General features: G+C 40.8%; 2 protein-coding genes and 1 non-coding gene across 3 annotated transcripts in view; 1 reads left to right on the top strand and 2 right to left on the bottom strand.

Annotated features, from left to right (window-relative positions):
* Window positions 1–13119, bottom strand: part of LOC112560735 (ETS-related transcription factor Elf-3-like) — an 84554-nt gene extending 71435 nt beyond the window's left edge. Inside the window, exon 1 of the mRNA XM_025232761.1 lies at window positions 12969–13119. The gene's annotated coding sequence lies outside the window, so the exon portion shown is untranslated. The remainder of the gene's footprint in view (window positions 1–12968) is intronic.
* Window positions 13120–13364: 245 nt separating this feature from the next.
* Window positions 13365–13436, top strand: Trnaq-cug. Its single transcript has one exon. It is a non-coding gene; the product is annotated as a tRNA-Gln (tRNA).
* A 1134-nt stretch (window positions 13437–14570) lies between these two features.
* Window positions 14571–20132, bottom strand: LOC112560737 (malignant T-cell-amplified sequence 1-like). Its single transcript, XM_025232764.1, has 6 exons — window positions 19978–20132; window positions 18300–18452; window positions 16923–17023; window positions 16414–16547; window positions 15615–15682; window positions 14571–15101 (listed from the first exon to the last, which is right to left on the bottom strand). The coding sequence occupies exons 1-6, from the start codon at window positions 19986–19988 to the stop codon at window positions 15020–15022; spliced, it is 549 nt and encodes a 182-aa protein (XP_025088549.1). The 5' UTR covers window positions 19989–20132; the 3' UTR covers window positions 14571–15019.

Raw genomic sequence — 20132 nt, 5'->3', positions numbered from 1 at the left:
GGCGAGAGTGGTTGTCTTTATTTATTTCACGAGATTTTTCACGAGAATGACTGACCTTCAGCTCTTCACGCTTCCGCGATCATACGGACGTTTATCAGGAAGTGCTTTTCTTCTAACGAGCCGAAAGGGAAACAAACGAAATACTATTTTAAGAAAAAGTCAAACAAGTGAACTTCCGATGGAAGCAAACAGTCTTCTATTCAAATGTCTCAAGGAAGACAACGCGTTTTCGGGACGTTTAATTTTATTCATCCATCACTTGACTGGTAGCAGTTGACGAACGGCTATGTAGGTCGTTGACGGGGTGCGAATGGATGAGGGGGACAATTGGAGAGAGGAAGCAACTGGCGATAGATGTCTGACGTGTGAGTGACATCTTCGAAAATGTTCATGTCTTCGAGCTAAGTTCTGTTCATATAAATATCGGGTTCGTTGTTGCTTTGGTGTTAACATGACTTTGTTCTTGTGAGTGCTGGTCTCCATTCCACGTGTTTGTCCTGTCTGTCAGTTTGCTGGAATGGTCTTGCAGTCCACTGCTGGTGCCCACCATCACATCAATATTTTCCGCAGAGGACAAGTTGCATATCGGCTCACCTGGGAAATACGGGTATGATGGTCCAGAAGCGGTTCTCGGATGTTTTTCAAGATATTGAACATGGGGTAGGGAGCACCCTAGGAGGACATCCATTGCTGTGGGGAAAGAAGTTACAAAGTCGGTTATCGAATAAAATTGATCTCACTGAGCTCTTAAACAGTGTTCCATGACTTGAATTTTCGAATCACGTGCCACAACCCCTCGTGCCAGACTCTGTCCAATGCTCTTTTAAAGTCGATGGCGTTATACAAATTTATTTGTTTGGGGCTTTTGGGTCAGAATACGGCAGCTCTTCATGTGTTTGTTTGTTTGTTTTTCTGGTCCGAAACTTGCCTGTTATGCTAGCAGTTCCCCAACGAAGGTCTTGGGGTGATTCTGGATGACTTTCAGCATGACTTTACTTTGGTGGCTGATTATGCTTATGGTTCTGGTATTGTTTGCTGTTTCCTTTCTTTGGGAGGGGTATGACTAGTGATTGCATCCATTCAGGCCATCGCGTTCCAGACTCTTTGGCACAAATAGTAAGTGTCCTGCTGTTCCCTCCCCATCCTCCTTGAGCAATTCAGCTAAGAGGTTGTGAACGCTAGGTGAACGCCCTGCCTTCAGACTGCGTACAGGTCGTTGCAATATTCAGTCCATCGGGTTAGTGCAGCAGTGCTGTCTGTGGAACGCGTGCGAAACAGAGCAGAACACGACAGCGGGACTAGAAAAACAACCCAAGGCTCAAGTTGTGATTAACGGGACGGGAAGGCGGTCACAAACCATAAAATACAAATTTTTAAAAGCTGTGCTCAATACTGTTTTCAGACGCTATCTGTACAGACTCTTTAAGCAGATGTGACAAAAAGTTTTTTGAAAAAAGTTTGTTTGTTTTTTGTTGTCGAGGGAGTTAAACATCAGACACGTTCTTTAAAAACAGAACCACCTTAGTTCCCATCATTTCACTGCACTTTTAAGTTTGCACTTTAAAGCGACCAGGCTCTAGCGACTTCTTTAAAATAAAATTACATAATATCAAAACGATAAATGTTCGGTTATCATTATAAACTAACATTTCAGGGAAGCAGTGTTTGTCATTTTCAACAAGTGACAAACGAGTAAGGTTCACTCAGTATTCATGTTTTGTGTGATACAAATTTTTTGTTTTCGGTTTTAGGTCAGGTGAAAGATTTGTTTGTTGGTTAAAACACTGTGCTGTGTTCGGTGCACAAACAAAACCAACCAACAACTATATATAGAACATCAAAACAACACAATTAGTTCATGAGTGCAAAGGTCACCAACGTCTACATGCGCGTGGCTTCATTCCTCGGACGACATCAGGAGGTGCGTCCCTATTGCGACCCAACGTTTGCGGGAGGCCAGCATCCTTTATCAGCGACACCCAAACACATCCTTACTTACAATACAGACCTACTAACATTATTTCATATTTCTGTTCGCGCACACACACTTTCTCGCATCCTCAGCAGTTTTAACAAACATTTTCACTAGGCACATGTACATGGACCCCTGGTCAGTACAGAGGTTGCATATTTAGTTAGGCTTTGTCATTCACATCGAGTGATAGACGATTGAACAGACAAACCCACAATCATGAGGTGACAATAAATGAAGATAGGAATTAATCAGAGAGATATTACAGAGATAGCAGTACAATGATCGGTATAATCATCGCACAGAAACATAAACTAAACAAATGTTACACATTGTGACACACAAAAGATATAGGGGATACACAGAGAATGAACGGACATTGCACAGAGAACACATGAACACCTCCGTGAATGAATGAATGTTACAGAATGAGGTATGAGCCATGCTGTGATGGTGTGAGTGTGTGGAGGTGTGAGTATTGCATGGAGCTGATGGAAGATACAGAGGACGAGGAGATCGTGTTACAGGTCTGACCGGGTGCCTGACATGGTCAGTGAACAATTTGTCACCCAGTCGCCGATGGACCGTTTTGACGATAATTAATCTCGCATGTCAGCTTCACAGTTTTGATGTTATTAGTCTGTGATGATCAAGAGAACCACCCACCGCACCCCAGACTCTCTCACACACCCACACACAAACGCTCTCGCATACACACTCACCTTCTTGTTCCTATTCACCTCCAGTCAAGCATAAGGCATACACACAATCTTACACACTCGTATAGACACACACGCAGACACGAGCGCATATTGAGACATAATCTCACAGAGTAAAGTTGCAAAGTGTCATTCCGCGTGTGGTGGGAGCAAAATTAATGGCGCTTCTGGTCACAAGCAGTGGAAATACGTTTTGCACTTTTTTAGAAGACAAACAAACATGTGATTTTAAAAGAAAACCAAGCTAATAACTGCTGATAATTTTAATATCGAAGCATCAGCGCTAGCTGCTGAATCAGCTGTATTTCATGTGTGAATGAGAGAGAGAAAGAGAGAGAGTCGTATGTATGCGCGCCTTTGTGTGTAGAGACTGTGCGTACATATGTGTCTCGTGTGTGTGTGTGACAGAGAGAGAGGGAATGAATTAAAGAAAAAAGATAGTTTCATAGAGCGAGCGACTGCCAACATGCGGGTGTGCAGGCGAGACACTTTGCTCAGCTTTGCTTTACGACTTTGCAAACCCTCGTCAGGCAACATGGCCGCACCCTCCCGGATACACTGACGGCAGCAGTGAAGCAGAACAATGGGTCGTTTTCACTCACGTGATACACACGTTAGCAACGAGGCACTGTCCGCCATCTTCCTTCCCTAACGCTTCGCGTTTCTTCAGCGGCTCTATATCGGCTTGTGTCACGACACCGCTAGCGTCTCTCGAGCACACCAGCGGAGTCGGACAATTGCGTGCTCTTTCACTCAAATAAACAAAACGATTTTGCCTATACGAGTCTGCCTATGTTTATTGATAAAAAAAAAATAAATAAATAAAAAACCGTATGAAAACACAGTCACTATAACAATGGCTCTTCCTTTCGTCAAACACATTTACCAAGTCCACCGAACTCCTTGCACACTATTCAAACTCACTGTCTTGGCAATGGTTCTTCTAACACAATCACATATCTCCACTGAATCTTCTACACATTATGAAGCACACTGTCTTGGCAATGGCTCTTCTAGCACAATCACAAAAATCCACGGAATCTACTATTAAAACTCACTGTCTTGGCAATCACACTTCGACTAACACAACCTCCAAACTAAAATGTACTCGATCTCTTACACACTAGTGAGACACACTGTCTAGCAAATGGCTCTCTACTCTTAAACAAGCGTCCACCTCTCTCCGAATCCTTTTCTCTTCTCCCTATTAAAACACACTGTCCCGGCAGTGGCTTCTCCCTTCAATAAGAAACACAATCCTCCTCCCCTCCAGTTTCACCTCCTCACTCATTGCTTGCTACCCCAATCTCTCCCTCTCCAGTCACACCTTTTCTTTCTTTCTTCTTTAACATCAAACAAGAACTTTTGCACATTCAAATGCATATTTATTAATTCTTTTCAGAAAATTTTTGTGTCTGCTGACAGAACATAACATAAAAAAATCATTACAGGGTAAGAAGGAACATATCAAAATCCCAATCTAAATAACATCACTGATATGGATTACTAAGAAGAACTATTGGTTAGGTAATCTAAAATCCACAAAGAAGCTCTGGCATCAATATTGCTCTGAATTAGCTTCTGAGGAAAACGGCATTTGCATTCAAATGACAATAACATTTGATTCAATTATACATGTTTGAGTAGCCTGTTAATAAGCAAAAAATATTAACAATATTCTGTCAACAGCAAATATTTTGATCAACATCATACAAAGCATGACATCTCCAGCAAAGAACAAATTCTATATTGTTCACAGTTTCACATCAATTTACCAAGTAACTTATCTGATCAGTTGAATATCGTCATGCTATTATAAATAAAGTGCGAAAGAAAAAGAACTACAGTAAGGTAATTGTGCATTTTATATCTGAGAATAACTTCTCTGGTAATGTAAACATATACAGATTGCAAGCATGCATTCTGAAAATAAATGCTGATTTCAAACTAAAAAATTGCAGTATAGCTACTCAATAGGCACTATGGATTTATGTAAATTTACAATGCAGCAACAAAGCCGAACTATTTTGTCTATGACTGGATTATCATCACCAGGCTTTGTTGCCATCAGGTCAATAGGCACTTTAGACTGCAAAATTCCAAACTTTCTGCGAACAAAGCCTATAACTCTCTCAACATGAATTCGTACAGAGGCTATTTTTCTCGAATTTTCAACTTGTAGTGGGTGAAGTTGCTTTTTCCCATGGGTAAAATCTGGAATTATTAATTTAGCTTGATAAAAAAGAACTTCATCTTCAATGTTGAAACCTCTGTCGGCCATAATTACATCTCCTGGTAACAAGTTGGACAACAAAGAAGTATTTTCAATGATGTGTTTGTCTGAAGCCCTGCCACCAAATGCATCTGAAATGTAGCTGATTGAACCTTGTGGTGTGATCCCAATCAGATATTTGGCAGAATGATATTTTTTATAGTTGGAATAAACTTGGATCTGATTGGTTTGGCCTGAGGGTTTCTGTGCTTCAAGTTCAAAACAGTCAACAATAACAGCAACTTTATCTTTAAAGTTTTCTCTAAAGCACATAGGCATAGACAGTTTCAGAGCTTCTCTTGAAGGCCAGTGCAACAAAAAAGACAACCGTGCTACAAGTACATCAAGAGTTCTATGAAAACTCCTTTGCACAGTTGACACGGATACTTTCAGCTGATACCCTATATCCTGGAATTGGTAGTTCAGTCTGATCTTAATTAAACACAGCAAAAACTCTTGCTCTTTGGACAGTGACTGTGTTTGATTAGACATGTATGGCTCTACCGTTCTGAAAATAAGGTCCATTACTGCCAATGAAGGAAGTCCCGTGTAGAATGGAACTTTAGCTTCATCTTCAACATACACCTGTCTTTCATAAATAGAACAATGTTGTCTGTTTTTAACTGAATCAAGAAGTCTGGTCTCAGAGTCCTGCATGATTGCATCTATATTTAGTCCAGTCAAATCTGTTTGAGTGTTCTGATCATTTGAACATGAATCTTCTATGTCACCATGTAAACTTTCTTCGCAAGCACTTGAGCAACCAAAATCACTTTCACATAATTTTTCTTCCTGGCTTGTCTCACTGCTGATTGATTTTCGCTTCTTGCTTGCAGTATGTAGAGTAGGGACAGATGCATTACTTCTTTTGCGAGACACAAGCCTCAAATACCTGTTTTTCGAAGTCTCAGCTTCTGAGCAAGTACTTGATTGCTCATGTCCCAAGTGTAGAGTGGGAAGCCAGGAAGGGCTGTTCCGGAAATTCACATAGGCTGGCTTTCCTAGACACAAGAATAAAACAACCCATGAATTACATCTTTGTGATATTAACTACAAAAAAATAATAATTATCAGCACTGAAACAAAATAAACCAAATACACGTCTAAAAAGAAAAATAATGAAGTAGAAATAACATTTTTTATCCTCTCTCTCTATAGCAATAGTTTATTAGTCATGGTCATGCATAATGAAAGTCTTGTTTTGATGTTCACTCAAATCACGTGAACTGTCACCAACCTACAATGAAGAAAATATTTATCACAATGTGTACAACATGCAGAACAACGTTAAATACTTTAGCAATTTGGAAAGCGTCTGGTTTCTTACCGCCAACAAAGTGTTTCGAACAGATAAGTATTTTGTTCCACTTCTCTTCTGTTGTAATATCCTTTCGGTAGACGGCTGCCTTCCACAGACGACGTCGTTCTTCTGTAAGTTTTCTTGTTTCGTCGCCTTGGTTCAAAATAATTTTGGGTATTTTATGAAAAGATACATCTAGAGGAACATTTCGTTTACTGCAGGGCTTGTTTCCGCATCCTTTTATACCGCAGACGACCATGATAACCGATCAGTTGCCAGCAAGCTTCAGTAACCACTGCTTTAAGAGGGGAGGAAAAATGGCCGCTGAAGCAGCTCGCAAAAACTGATGACGTCACGTGAAAACCACCCATTGCCGACAGCTCGCGCCTGCCGGTATTTTGACAGTGTAAGCAGACGACAAACAGTGTATTCACTTGTGCAGCTCACGACACTGTAACGTCCTCCATTGAGGGAATGCTGGGAAGCCTCGGGAAAGCACCTCCCTGTACTCTATAAACCAACACGGCGAGAGAAATAAAGCTGTCGATACCCTGAAGTACCGACGAGTAAAGTCTGACATTGTCAGGTTGTCTGGGCAGTTAACCCAAACATTTCTGTTATACATTTACATGTTCACCGCGCACGTATTCAATATACAACCTGTTTTTAAAGAAAGTGAACGGGTTTTTTTTTTCTTAAAAATTCCCTCAGAATGCCGACAAAGCTAAACGAAATAAAAATGGTTTGCAGCATTCTGTGAATGTCGCGGAAACAAGCTAAAGATCATCTTATAAGTAATGAATAATTACTGACTATTGTAATGTTTTTATTAGCAGGATTGTTGTCATTACCACCTTCGATACTGTTGAATTCGTACTGCTACATTTATTGCAAGAGGGTGAACAAAGGGTGTCGTGTAACAGGTCACCAAAGTATTTTGATGATTCTAGCAGAATCAGTTTTCCTTGAGGATGTTCTATAACAGGGGTGGGCAACTTCTCCGGTCGGCGGGCCGGATATGGGGAAATGAAGTCCTTGGCGGGCCAGATTACTGGATCAATACCTTAATCGCGTATTTATCTACATATGCAAGGAATAAATCGTGTTTAATGTAAACTCGCAAACTTTAATTTTAAAGCATAGAGACCGAAAACAGTATTTAATGATGTTAAGGTAATGTACTTCAATAGCTGCTGAAGTCAATGAGACAGCTGCGGTCGATCAAAGTTGTCAGCAAGTTGCTTGAAGTCTGGCTGCATGTCGGACATAGAATTCCTCAGTAACGACTGCACGTGAATATCAGTTAGACTGGAACGCAGATTTGTCTTGTTAATGTTCATGGGCCACATTATCATGTACGATCAGAAACAGTCTGCGGGCCAGTCAAAATCCCGTCGCGGGCCGGATCCGGCCCGCGGGCCGTATGTTGCCCACCCCTGTTCTATAACGTGCTCTCTATCCCTACCACTCCCCACACACACCCTCTATCTTCTCTTATAAAGCATCGGGTACATAACTGCTGGTATCTTACGACCATTTTAGTTAACTCTTTTTATCCCTGTAGTGATGAGCAGCCTCTGTGTTGCTGAGCCCAGCTCACCACGCGCAGCACCACGACGGTGGAAACGGTTCTAGACCTGACCTGATTGAAGGAACTTGACCCCAAACCGTGCACTGCAGTCGACTGTCGACACAGTTCGCCGCCGTTGTGACCTGCCCACATCGCCCTCTCGAGGTCAGCAACGAGGGGAGCGAGCCAGTCCTCGCACTCCTTGACCTCCCCTCCCAGGGGCGAGGCCGGTGCTGCTGGTCACCCATCCCTCCTGTTGCCTTCCTCTTCAAGCCTTGCCTTCCTCTTGTCGAGAGTCAGCCAAGGGAGGATAGCTTCGCGATTGCGTCACGGAAGGTGACAGTCACCAAAGAAAGGTTACTAGAGGTAACTAGTCGTCCATTCGTCCCTCTGTTTGCATGTGTGCGCAGAGTGCATGAGAAATGTCTGGAAGCTGTCACTGCCCGTCTGTCTGCATGTTGTCACAGTCGTACTGTCACCGGTAACTAGCTGTTTGTTGTTCGCAGCCTGTCACAGCTCACTAGTATCTGAATTAAAAATGTTTAGCGTTGGCTTCTGTTGCGGTATTATGTCCGATACAACACCATACAGTATTATGGCAGATACGACACACCATACTTGTGTGGAATTTATTATGTCAGGGACAGTCTGAACTACCTGGGGATGAAGCGGGTGGATGTCTATCAGGTTTCTTCCTGACATCCTGAAATCCAGACCAAGCATAAAACTCTCAGTTCCTACGTTCGCTGTCTCGTCTTCCTCTCTCACACACACTTCTCAATTAAGAGTCTTAATTAAGAGTCTGATGTGGACATGGGCACTTTAATTAATTCCGTGTTACACCGTATCGTGTGTCTTTCTCTTTCACTCTTGAGCTCTCGGACATGTAGGCAGGAATTATGTCGTGTTGTCATCGTGTACTGAAACAGCGAACTTGCCGATGAAGAATAAAAATTTTCACATTATTCTGTAACAATCCTCACAAATTAAAGGCCATTCGCCTCGTTGGTTTATTTCAAAGTTTTCCAGCTTCCTTTCATCTCTAAGAGAGAGTATATGCTTTGTTACACATTTTTGCAAATCACTACTATGAAAGTTCTATTAATTCCGACTTTCACTAAATTTTTCTTTCTCTCACACACACATACGCACTGCCACAAATATGCGAAGAGCGCACTAATCTGTGTTAGAGAGATGACATATTGGCGGTGGTTGCCACACCATGTCGTTGTCCCCAGTATGTTAACAGCCACAACAGTGCAGCGTACGACAGTCCCGGTGTCTCGTGAGGTCAGTCTTATCTCACACCAACACGCACACACTCACCGCCACCCTCACTCACCGCGGACAGGCGCCACTCGCTGGCCCAGCGCACACTGCACACCGCGCCCGCGGCTTGCGCGGGAGAAAACTAGTCCGGCCACTCTCAGGACATTTTACTGCGCAGCGCAGCTCTTTCCCCCTCCCAGCCCCTACCCCTACCCCAAAATAGCGCGAACTTTTGATTCACTCCACCGCTGTTCGGAAAAACATCGAGTGGTGCGTTGCTAGGCGCCGTAATTATGTATGTCGCCATCTGACCTCCAACCCTGACGCCATGGTGCTAAATTTAGCTGCAAGCTAATTACTTGTGTAAATCACCATTGCGCTGGAGGTGGCTAAGTGGTGACTGCATTACCTTGCGAGTTAACCTCGGTTTATCGGCTATTCCCAGCCCTGTCACCACACTGACCGATGACCTTTTAACACTCGGCCTCAAATCATCTGTCGCTTCTTTCCACTTTCATCACAATTATTCCGAGATGAGCTTTTATCAAAGCTTTTCCCCCTTTTTTTGTACATTCACTGGCAGCTGTAGTTTTCTTTTAAATATTATCACCTAAGATTACTGTCATCAAATCTGCAGCAGAAAAAAAAAAGAAAGATAAAGTTGTTTTTCATAAAGACCGTTAAAGGTGGGGGTGAGGTGAGGACGATGACACACGGCGAGCACTTTTCTCCGAAAGCACATTGTTCTTGCTGTCAGGACAAACCAAGGGAAAAACCAAGACTGATGACGGCCTTCCGTCTCTTATTACCCCCTTCCCTACACGAGTCGGGGGTGGTGGAGGGGGAGGGGTGCGAACCCCGAGCGATGACGGTTTTTAAGGAGAGAACACACGCCTTCGTGTCAAAAACGCTGGGAGAAGTACGAGACAGGCAAACAAGCAAACAAACAGATGAAACAGAACAGACAGGCAAACAAAAAGACAGGCAAACAAGTAAACTGGTTGATAAAAGAGAAAACACAGGAAAGCGAGCAAACATATATAAAACAGAACGGACAGGCGAACAAGCAAAAACAGAACCGACAGCGTTTATTTGAATAGAAATGAGTGCACCAGTCAGTCTTCACCATCCTCGAACTTGACCAACCGCCGGTCACAAATTTTAGAAGCATAAATTGCACGAAGTTTCAAACAATGAAATTCTCCGTAGTTCTCTTTCAGGTCGTTGAACGAGATAGCAAATGAGGTGAAAGACAAAATGGAAAGCTGTTGATGATGTGTACTGTGTATTTAAGCCTACGATGATTGTGTTTGTACTGAACAGTTAACGACTTTGTCTTATTGTTATTTCCTAAACAACTCATATTTAAATAGCATTTATGTTGTATTAGACATTGTAAGTAACATAGAGATGATTTAAGGTATATAGAAGAGTAGGTTGTATCCAAGTAATAGGCTTTGTTATTTGCGAGACTTGACAATCAGCGGAGTTTGATATCCGTTGGGGATTGGTTTCACGAGGGACGATGCCACATACCAATTATAGTTAAATATTTTATACTGTTTGTGTTTTGATTTCCATTGCTGATAATCCTCTCTAACGAAACAATCTGAAAAAAATCCTTGCCCCATCAGATAAACAATTCCGCCCTCCAACCTTTCTTTCTCTTCTGAGACTATGGCCTTAAAAAAAAATCACGCGAGTGTATATATATATACACGGCTATTCATGGGCAATATATGAGAAGACCAAAAATATCTTCCCCAAAGCATGTGTGACATTTAAGTGACAAATATTTTTCCAACTGACAGTTATATTACTTTATGCATCTGTGGCATATAAGTGACAAATACACTTAGCACTGACATCTATATTACTTTATGAACCAGACCGTGATTCTTCCGAATCTTCAAGCAACACACGTTTACAAAAATGACTGGTATGACTTTGTAATAAAAAGAGTGGCCATAGTTGATGAAGAAACCCACCCGAAAGACTCGCATCAAGGCGATGTATCTGCTTTTTGACACGGTACGGGGAGACGAGGTGCTAGGGGTGGCAGTGTGATAGTGTGCAGGTGTAGAAAGTACCGACACGGTGACATGATACAGGTATCTATCTCTGCTCAAGGTTGTTTAGTTGACAAGATGTACGATGTACAGTCCCAACTGACACAATTGGTGAGCCAGGAGAGATGAAAACAGATTTTCTGTCTGCACGGTGTAAAACGAGCGTTTGTCCGACTTGTCGTGGGTGACTTGAAGGTTGACGTAGAGTGAAGCGTTAAGGTGAATATGTGTGAATATGAATGTGTTTGTGTATATGTGTGTGGGGGTATGTATGGGGGTCGGCATATGTGTGTGTAGTGCTTGAGGTGGAACACAGACAGGCCAGTTTAACTACTGAAAGCATCCCGCAGCTGATGACCAGAAAATTCGTAAAAAAAAAAAAAGGTCACCGTATGCACAATAAAATTACGGCAAGCAGAACCTGGTAAATCCAAGACTTTTATCAGCAATCGAAAGGACGCTTGGACTCTCCATCCATGTTATAGGCATCCGTGTGTGTGTGTGCATACAAGTGTGAGAGAAACTATAAGCACATTTCACGGTTGATTACCTTAACGACAATGACAGTCATTGAGACGAGCAAGTTCAAGCACAACAGCAGATATAAAACATCCTCAATACCCAAATAACGCATTCTCCTTCAGCTGGAACTATTTATACCTAAAGTTTCAACGCCCTTCGGTCACAGTACAATTATAATAAAAATGACATATAATTATAGGAGAGAGAGAGAGGAGGGCAGAGAGTGTGTGGGAGAAGACACAAGCATTAGTGAGAGAAACTGATGTATTTGTGATGCGCATAATTGGTGCATCTGCACTCTTCCCTCCATGACAACAAACGCTGTGTCACCGTCTGGAAGCCCCACCCACACTCTACCGGGTTTTGCGCTTGGCATTTCTACTGCCACGCCCACCAAAGTAAGTGCATGTGTGTGTGTGCCTCTTAAAACCTCTCTCAAATGATGCTTGCCATCGTCTTTCAGCCGTGGTCTGCAGAAGTCCGTTGTCTCCAAAAGCAGCTCACTAACTTATTTGTCCAGAGAGACCTACTGATCACACTTATCGCCGGGCCGTTCCGCATACCACCCGCACCGATGTCATGTGACCAAGCATCGATGGCCGGATTTTTTTTTTCTCCTCCTCTTGCCCTCCGCGAGGCAGTTGACGCACGCTGCATGCCGCATGCATGAATGACTGATCCGTGAGCGGCAGCCGAGGGGTTCTTGCCGCAGCAGACACATCCATGAGTCACTCCGCCGCGAGACAGCTGCTGGTGCTCCAAGCACAGCGCGACAATGCCGCAGGGAAGTGAGTGTCGTGGTTACGACCCAAACCTACAAACCTAGCTTCGCCACTCTCATGACCCTCCACCCAGAACTACCACCCAAATTCTTGCACACAAATGGCTGATCGATGCAACCTTGGACGTGCTAGGTTGACACGATCGCGCTGTGTGCGATTGTCCCTCGTCCTGCACTAAAGTCACTCGAAATCAGTTGCAGCCCTGCTTTCATGTCTGTCGTCTGCTTGTGTGGTCTAGTTGGTAGGATTAGGAATGGGAAAGGTTTTATGGAAAGATAGTCTAGAAAATGATACACATATATATTCTGCACCAAGTGCACTACATTGAATCGTGCGCGGTCAGTGGCGTGGAAGCTGCTGTCGCGGTGTTGATCGTCCGGTGTATCGACGGGCAAAAGTACGCACAGCACACCGACACCATTCAAATCTGGACTAACATCGCCTGCAACAAAACAAGCAGCATGTTTTGCAAATGACCAAAAGTGCTACTCACGGCTGCTAGCAAGTTGTAGTAGTAGCGTCAGCGAGGCTGTCACCGATCGTCGGCACCAGAATCCATGAACTCGCGCGCGCACAACCACACAAATGTCAATAATCTCAAAGGCTCGGTTTCATGGAATCCCATCAGGGGCTTTCCCGCACCCGCATTTCTGATTGGCTCGTGGGCGCCAGGTCACACCCCTTACAATGACGTCAAGGCAAAGCTAGTCTAAAGAAAGTAGCATTATAAGAAATAATGCTGCTAAAGCAATTTTAGAACTATGCTGCTAGTGGAGGAGGCATAAAAAAATCTGCAATAAAATTTTATGGCCAAGTAAATGTTCCAACAAATTGTAAAAATTATTGTCTTTAAAAATATAAGGAATATAGAGTGAACAACCTGCAGTAGGGTCCCATGGTGTAATGGTTAGCACTCTGGACTCTGAATCCAGCGATCCGAGTTCAAATCTCGGTGGGACCTACAAATATTTTTTTTCTCTAATCCATTCCATAACTGTGTAAATAGTAATTAAAATTTCTACAGTACAGTTACTGTACTCAATCAATGTAAATTAACAGGCAGTGAAGCTGAAAGTCACATGGCAGCTATGGTGAATACCCTAAGCAAGGACGTTCGCAACAACAACAAATTTTTAATCTCAAATTACTTCTGTTTGTTACAACTAGTTATAAGCTAAATGATCTACTCATATTTAGGGGCTTGATACTTACAACTACAGAACAAACTGAATTTCCTCCTATATAAATATTTCACCTCTGATGGCCACATCTTTATTGTGCTCTTTGTTTCACCTTCCCACAAGCAGTAACTGCGATCTTTGTCATTATAAACAACAAATTTGTAGGTATAGTGAGAGCATCACTTGTGAGATGTTATACACAATTCAATAAGTTATTACGTAAGATTAAATGATCTTTCTGGGTAGTAAAATACTATCATTGTGCAGTATTTCACTGAAATGTGAGTGCCCTCTTACATTCACAAAATAAATTAAACGTCACTTACTTCTGATAGTAAAAGTCTAAAGGATAGCATCCTCATACAAACATCCTGATTTAGTAGCACATAAAAAGGTTATCCTTTTTAAACAGGGACTCTGAACTGCTGCAGCAAATATTGTTTGCAGCTTATTTCTTCCTCTTTTTTTTTTTGTACAGTGACCTACGCAACGAAAAGTTTGTCCACGTTTTAGAGAACATTCTACTTACTATGCATCATCATTTTTCCACCCCATAACCCCACTTCTCTACCCATTAGTATTTTTGAAAAAAATGTAGGACTTGATGTTTTAACTTCCTTCATCTGCAACTTTTTGACAATCAAATCACTGTCATCAGCATTAACCATTATCTTTCTCCATAGACTTTGGTTTCACCTCCTTAGTGTGAACCCCAATTGTTACTGAAGCTTTGAATTTTATGTAGGAGTGGCATCTGGGGTTAAATCAAGTTAACCATAGTGATGTCTGGGTTTTCACAATTTTTACATAAAATTTTGTGCTTGAGTAACACCCAGTTAATGCCAAGTACATTATGTGAACCAGCACAGTAAGGTCACAATCATGTCTGAAGTCACTTGTTATCACAAAATGCCATCTTTTGGAATAGATTTACTGACCAATACATTATAAGCACAATCTTTAAAAGTCAATGATATACTGACAGGAAGGGCAACATTCCTAGGAATCCTCCACAATAGCTCTTTATTTCATCCGGCCTTTTCTATCAAGTTCTGACACAAGCGTTTCGAGATTCTCAGTCACTTTCCACTCTCTTGCTCTAGTCAGCCTTAGTCCAACACTTCTAACAAGCTTGACAATCATCCCCATCTCACCTTGTGAAATATACATTCTCATGTAACCCAGAACAGCCATAAACTGTACACAATGTATACCTGGCATACAAACTAAGCAGTCGTGAGAAATATTAATTATCTTCATCAGCATTGATGGTAATGGTGTCAGCCATATCACAAGAAGTGTCATGAGCATGGGACAACAAACATACATGCAAAGAATTGAGTATCTAAAAGGTGGAGATGCACTATTTTACTGCCTTCATCTGCCAAAGACCGTCATTCAAGAAATGAATGTTGTCAACGCCCACTCCTTTATTCTTGCTCAAACTGCAAAAGAAAACATTGGTAACAGGTTATTATAGTATCTAATCAAACAAGATGGAAAATTTAAATCACGATTTCTTTTTTAACGTAGATTTCACAATAGCATCTAATGTGTGTTGTCATTACCAAATTTTTCAATTCATAGCATTCTCCAAAGGAGGTAGAGGAGTACATGAGGGAAAAAAAATGAGCACTATCAATTTCCACCAAAGTTCATTGCCATCATCAAGCAGCTGTATAAGGACTTGACATGCCTTGCGAAATCCAGCCGACAATTTAACAAGACAAGCTCTGTGCTGGAACCCACAGGGAGGCCCAGGGTTGGGAGACCCAGACAGACATGGAGGGGACTGGTCCACAACGAGGCAGAGGCAGCTGGCATGACATGGTCCCAACTGGAAAGGGATGGCTAGAACTGGATCCAATGGCATGGTGTAGTTGTGGCCCTATGTTCCACTGGGGGTGATTAGGAACAAGAAGAAGCATTGCTTGAAAAGCACAGTAAATGTAACTTACATTTCATCCGTAGACATCTTTGTGAGGCCAATTGCAAGTGCTGTTTCCTTTCCCTCTGCCATAATAGCCTTATGCTAGTCAAGGTAAACCACATATTATATCTCTCATAAAACAATAAAAGGATATGTAGGTTTAATGCAGGCTTTGGTTTGTTTTATGAAAAAAAGAGAAAAACTAACAAAGCAATGTTCTTAATAATAATGAAAAATTTGTAAAACGTATACTAACACTCCTAAAGAGTATGCTCTAAGCACCTAAGAACAAGAACGAAACATGAACAGGATACGAGGGACAGAAAACAAATAACATATAAACTATAAAAGAATAAACAATAGTAATAATAAAGAATAAAATCAAATACAGAAAACACAAAGAGGAGCCAAATAACAAGAACTGAGGGTAGCATATATAGCAAAAGGAAAGGGTGTGAAAAAGCACTAGCATTGTGTGAAAGGGTGTTAGGAGTAAAGTTTACAGAAGAAGGGCGTTTTCTATTTTCAGTTCATAATGATAAAACTTGCATGTCTGCAAGTTAAGTTAAAAAACTATAAACTGTCTTAATTTGCTGATTCAAGAATATCTTTTTCTTACATCTTTGTTTCTTCAAGACTGTTGACTTTCTTAGAACAAAAGCCATCATGCCTAACGTTGAAACCATGGAGCATGCTAGGGGAGGTAATAAGGTATATGCAGTGAGCAAGGATGGCAACAAAACAAGAGAGAGATAAAAATATTCCAAACACTTCCGTATAACAATTCTCAATAAATCTACTGACAATAAGCTATTTTAAAAGGATACGACAATAGCATCTTTGTCAACTTTTGTCATGCGAGCACCAGGTGAGGTCAGGCCTGGACACATGATGTTCGCCCCACTTAGTACAAACCCAATGGCACCTTTATCTACCTGCATGTGTGGCAATATGAAGGGATCTGAAACAGGATAAAAGTTAAAATGTCAACAGTAACTAAGACCAAGAAATAAAATAAAACCAATTACTTTCTAAATATTCAAAACCAAAAAATCTGTAAAAAAAATAAAGTTCACACACTCATATTGTACTTATCCAAGTAATAAGTGATATTTCACCATCTTAAAAAACAGCATGCAAGTATAAATTTTCTACTTAAGACCTAATGACTGCCCTAGATAAAGAATCATGACTGGACATGACCATTATGTTGACATACGTTTCAATGCATTGGTCATATTTTATGTGACTAACGGTGAAACAATGTTATCTCCTTACAGAAGAAGGGGGTAGGTTGGAAAAATAAAATAAGATTGGTATGGGGTAAATGGCTTACATTTGTGAAGAAGCCGAAGAGTAGGATAATAAGGTCCATCTCTCTGTCTAAAAAACAGCAGCTCTCCAGTTTGGGATGCTAGAAGTTCAAGGTGGTCTTGGCTGAATAAATGTTGACGAAAAATTTACAAGAAGCATTTTTCACATCATGTTAGAAATAAATTAACTACATAGTTATTAAACTATCCCCCACCTTCATTAGTCCCTTAACCATTATATTCTTATATTGCCTACTCTGACAGCTTTCCTTGCACTCTGCGAGACTTTGTGAAGGGCAGGCCATTGGTTGATGTTGTGTGTCCAGAATGTCTTTTGTCTGCCTCTTTAAACACTTCCCAGTATAGCAAGTGCCACTGTTATCTGCAACTATGCTGCACTGAATTTTTGATTTAAAGCTTTTTCTACAATAAATGATCCCAACTATGTGAAACTACAGAATGATTACAGCTTTTCTTCACTCTTCACTGTGATGCCAATTCCTGAAGATCTTGGTGCTACTGTTCATCAGTCCTTTAGCATTTATGTCTACAATAATAATTTCTGCACGATACTTTTTTTTAAATCCCACAAGATAAAATACCATAACTTGCATTATCAATCACTTGTCCACAGAAGATGTACCCTTGGTTTAAGCACACTAAAAAAAAACCCAGTATTGAACCTAATAACTTCAAAAACTAAAACTGTCTCCAGTGCCCTCTTCTCTGTCTAAAGTACTTGAAATGGTTGTGCTACTCCAGCTCCTGAATGATTCTCTAGCCAAAATCTACTTGACCCAGTCAGCCTGTGAGAAAATCATTCGAATAAGTGGCAGATGATTTGAGCACCAAATGATCTAGTATTAGCTGGCAACATGAATCATATTGCATCAGTCAATGCTAGATCTGTTGGCTGTGTTTGAAACATTCAACCCTGTAGATGCTACACACCTCCTCTGCAAGCTTCACTGGCTGCTAGTTTGAGCTCGCATTGATGACAAGAGGGCTACACTGTGCTACTCTTGTCCTCACAGCCTTGTCCAGTATATTGGTCTGAACTACTGATGCCTTATGATCTGATCTAGTCTCTTCAGTCTGCATGTGTTACTCTCCTCTCTGTGCCATGCATCAGATAGGAGAAATTCAAAAGAAGTTTCTTCTCCTTCTTATGGATCCTCCTTTTTTAGCATACTGTGCCCTTTTTTTAAAACTGTGTCTATGTTTGAAGCCTTCAAGTCTGGCCTCAAAATATTCCTCTATAACAAAAATATCTCTTATAATCAAGCATACTATACTACAGTTGTTGTTTGCAATAATGACATCCATTTACTAATACAGCAAAATTTAAATAAAAGATTACTTTCACATCCTTCCATATGCACTATATAAATAAATATTACCATTTAACAATTTTGAGTGGCTCCTTCTTTGGCACAATTTCATCCAGATAATCTTCAATAAAAGGAAATTGTTCAACCAGCTGATTTCTGATTCCCTTTTGTACTGAGGATTTGGAGTTGTTCACATTAGTGACCATTTCCTTGCCACTGAACCTGAAAATGATTTGATATAGAAGTAAGACAGCAGACAAAGAATATTGACTGATAAAATGTTTTCTAATAGAAATACAACATTATTTGAGAACATGTTTATTGTGGTCAGGTAGACCTAAAATTTAAAGTCTCGTTTTGATACACAGTACTGCACGTGGCATTAACGAAATAACAGATTTCGTCCACACTTATTACAGGGTTCCCAGATGTAAAAAAGGTCAGAAAAGAGGTATTATTTATGAATCTTTGGTCTTTTCTATGTTCTGAAAGACATGTATTACTATTTTAGTAATAAATAATCAAAGTAGTCTATCAACCCTGAAGCCAACTTCTATCATGCTCAGATTGACATGGTTAGAACTGTTGCATATATCAACCTGCACAGGTTGGAGGACAGTTTCACATTTATTAAGTACATCTGACTTGACAAATTACAAAAGTAAGCCATAACACAAACGTTTATATCTTTCAGAAATACTTTCATGCTCTTATTGTGTCTATCAGTAAGCATGTGCTTCTTCAAAACACTTTCGCCCATTGACGAAAGATTCAAGGATATTCTGCCGGCAGCACATTGTGCACAATGTTTATCTTTAGAGTCTTTTATCAACCAGTCTTTATATTTTTCTTCCTTTAGCCAGTTCTCCTGAAAAGAACACTTGACTGGCATTTTTTGAATCGTCAACAAGACAAAAAGTGTGGTCATCCGTCAAGACTAAAATCTCACGAAAAGTAAGTAAAGTTATCGTCGCGAGCGAGACTTGGCAGTTGTGTGATTAAAATACCAGTGAGGTGAAGAATCGTCTGTATTTTGCGCCACAGTCTACTCCGAAAAAAAATTTTTGGATTTATAAGAGGCATGAAAAATAAATCTGTGGTAATATTTTATCGATATAAGGACTTGTAAGGGTCACATAGAAAATGCAAGGACGTGTGAGGAATTGTAAGGACCGCATGGCAAATATAAGGACTTATATAAGGCCTTACGGCGAAAATTCTCTACGTAAGGACTTATAAGGATAGGTAAGGACCCTGCGAACCCTATTCTTAAATGGTGGTTATTGGTAGTAGGTAGGCCGGAATCCTAGAAACAAACATGTCTGTACAGAGAAAGGCATAAGATTTAAAATGATGCAAAATTTCACTTCTGACTTAACTCTTCCCTTGTGCTAGTCCGCAACTGATTCCAACGGAAAACGCCGTCGTGTAATAGTTTTGTGTTGTGATCAATGATGCGCTACTGGAAGACATGCTTGTTACCTTCTGTGTAGTGATTAATATTGCAATACTTTAAAGTACAGGTTTAACGTTAATCTTCCTAAACGCTCTTCAACATCTATTTGCTCTGGCAATGACAGACAATGAAGGCACCATCAATGATTTGCCTTGTAATCTATATAGTGTTTATGTAAAAATATTACAGGCAAGAAAACAAATTCCATATAAAACAAAAAGGAGAACAGTGCAAGCTGTAGGTATAAAGCTGGGACAAAACAGTCAGGGACTCGAAAAATCAAATACTTACTTTTTAAACATTTTTGTCTAAGAGGTTTTTGAAAGTAGCGTCGAACGTTTTGATATTCAATATGTCAATATTTCCAGATTTGCTGACTCCTTTCACAGCCAAACGTGGGTTAGACCGGAAGCAAACAAAGTTTGACAGAGTAGTGTCCCCTTCCT

Source organism: Pomacea canaliculata, linkage group LG3 (genome assembly GCF_003073045.1).
Source record: "Pomacea canaliculata isolate SZHN2017 linkage group LG3, ASM307304v1, whole genome shotgun sequence".
Classification (NCBI taxonomy): domain Eukaryota; kingdom Metazoa; phylum Mollusca; class Gastropoda; order Architaenioglossa; family Ampullariidae; genus Pomacea; species Pomacea canaliculata.
This window is presented reverse-complemented; position numbering and strand designations above follow the sequence as displayed.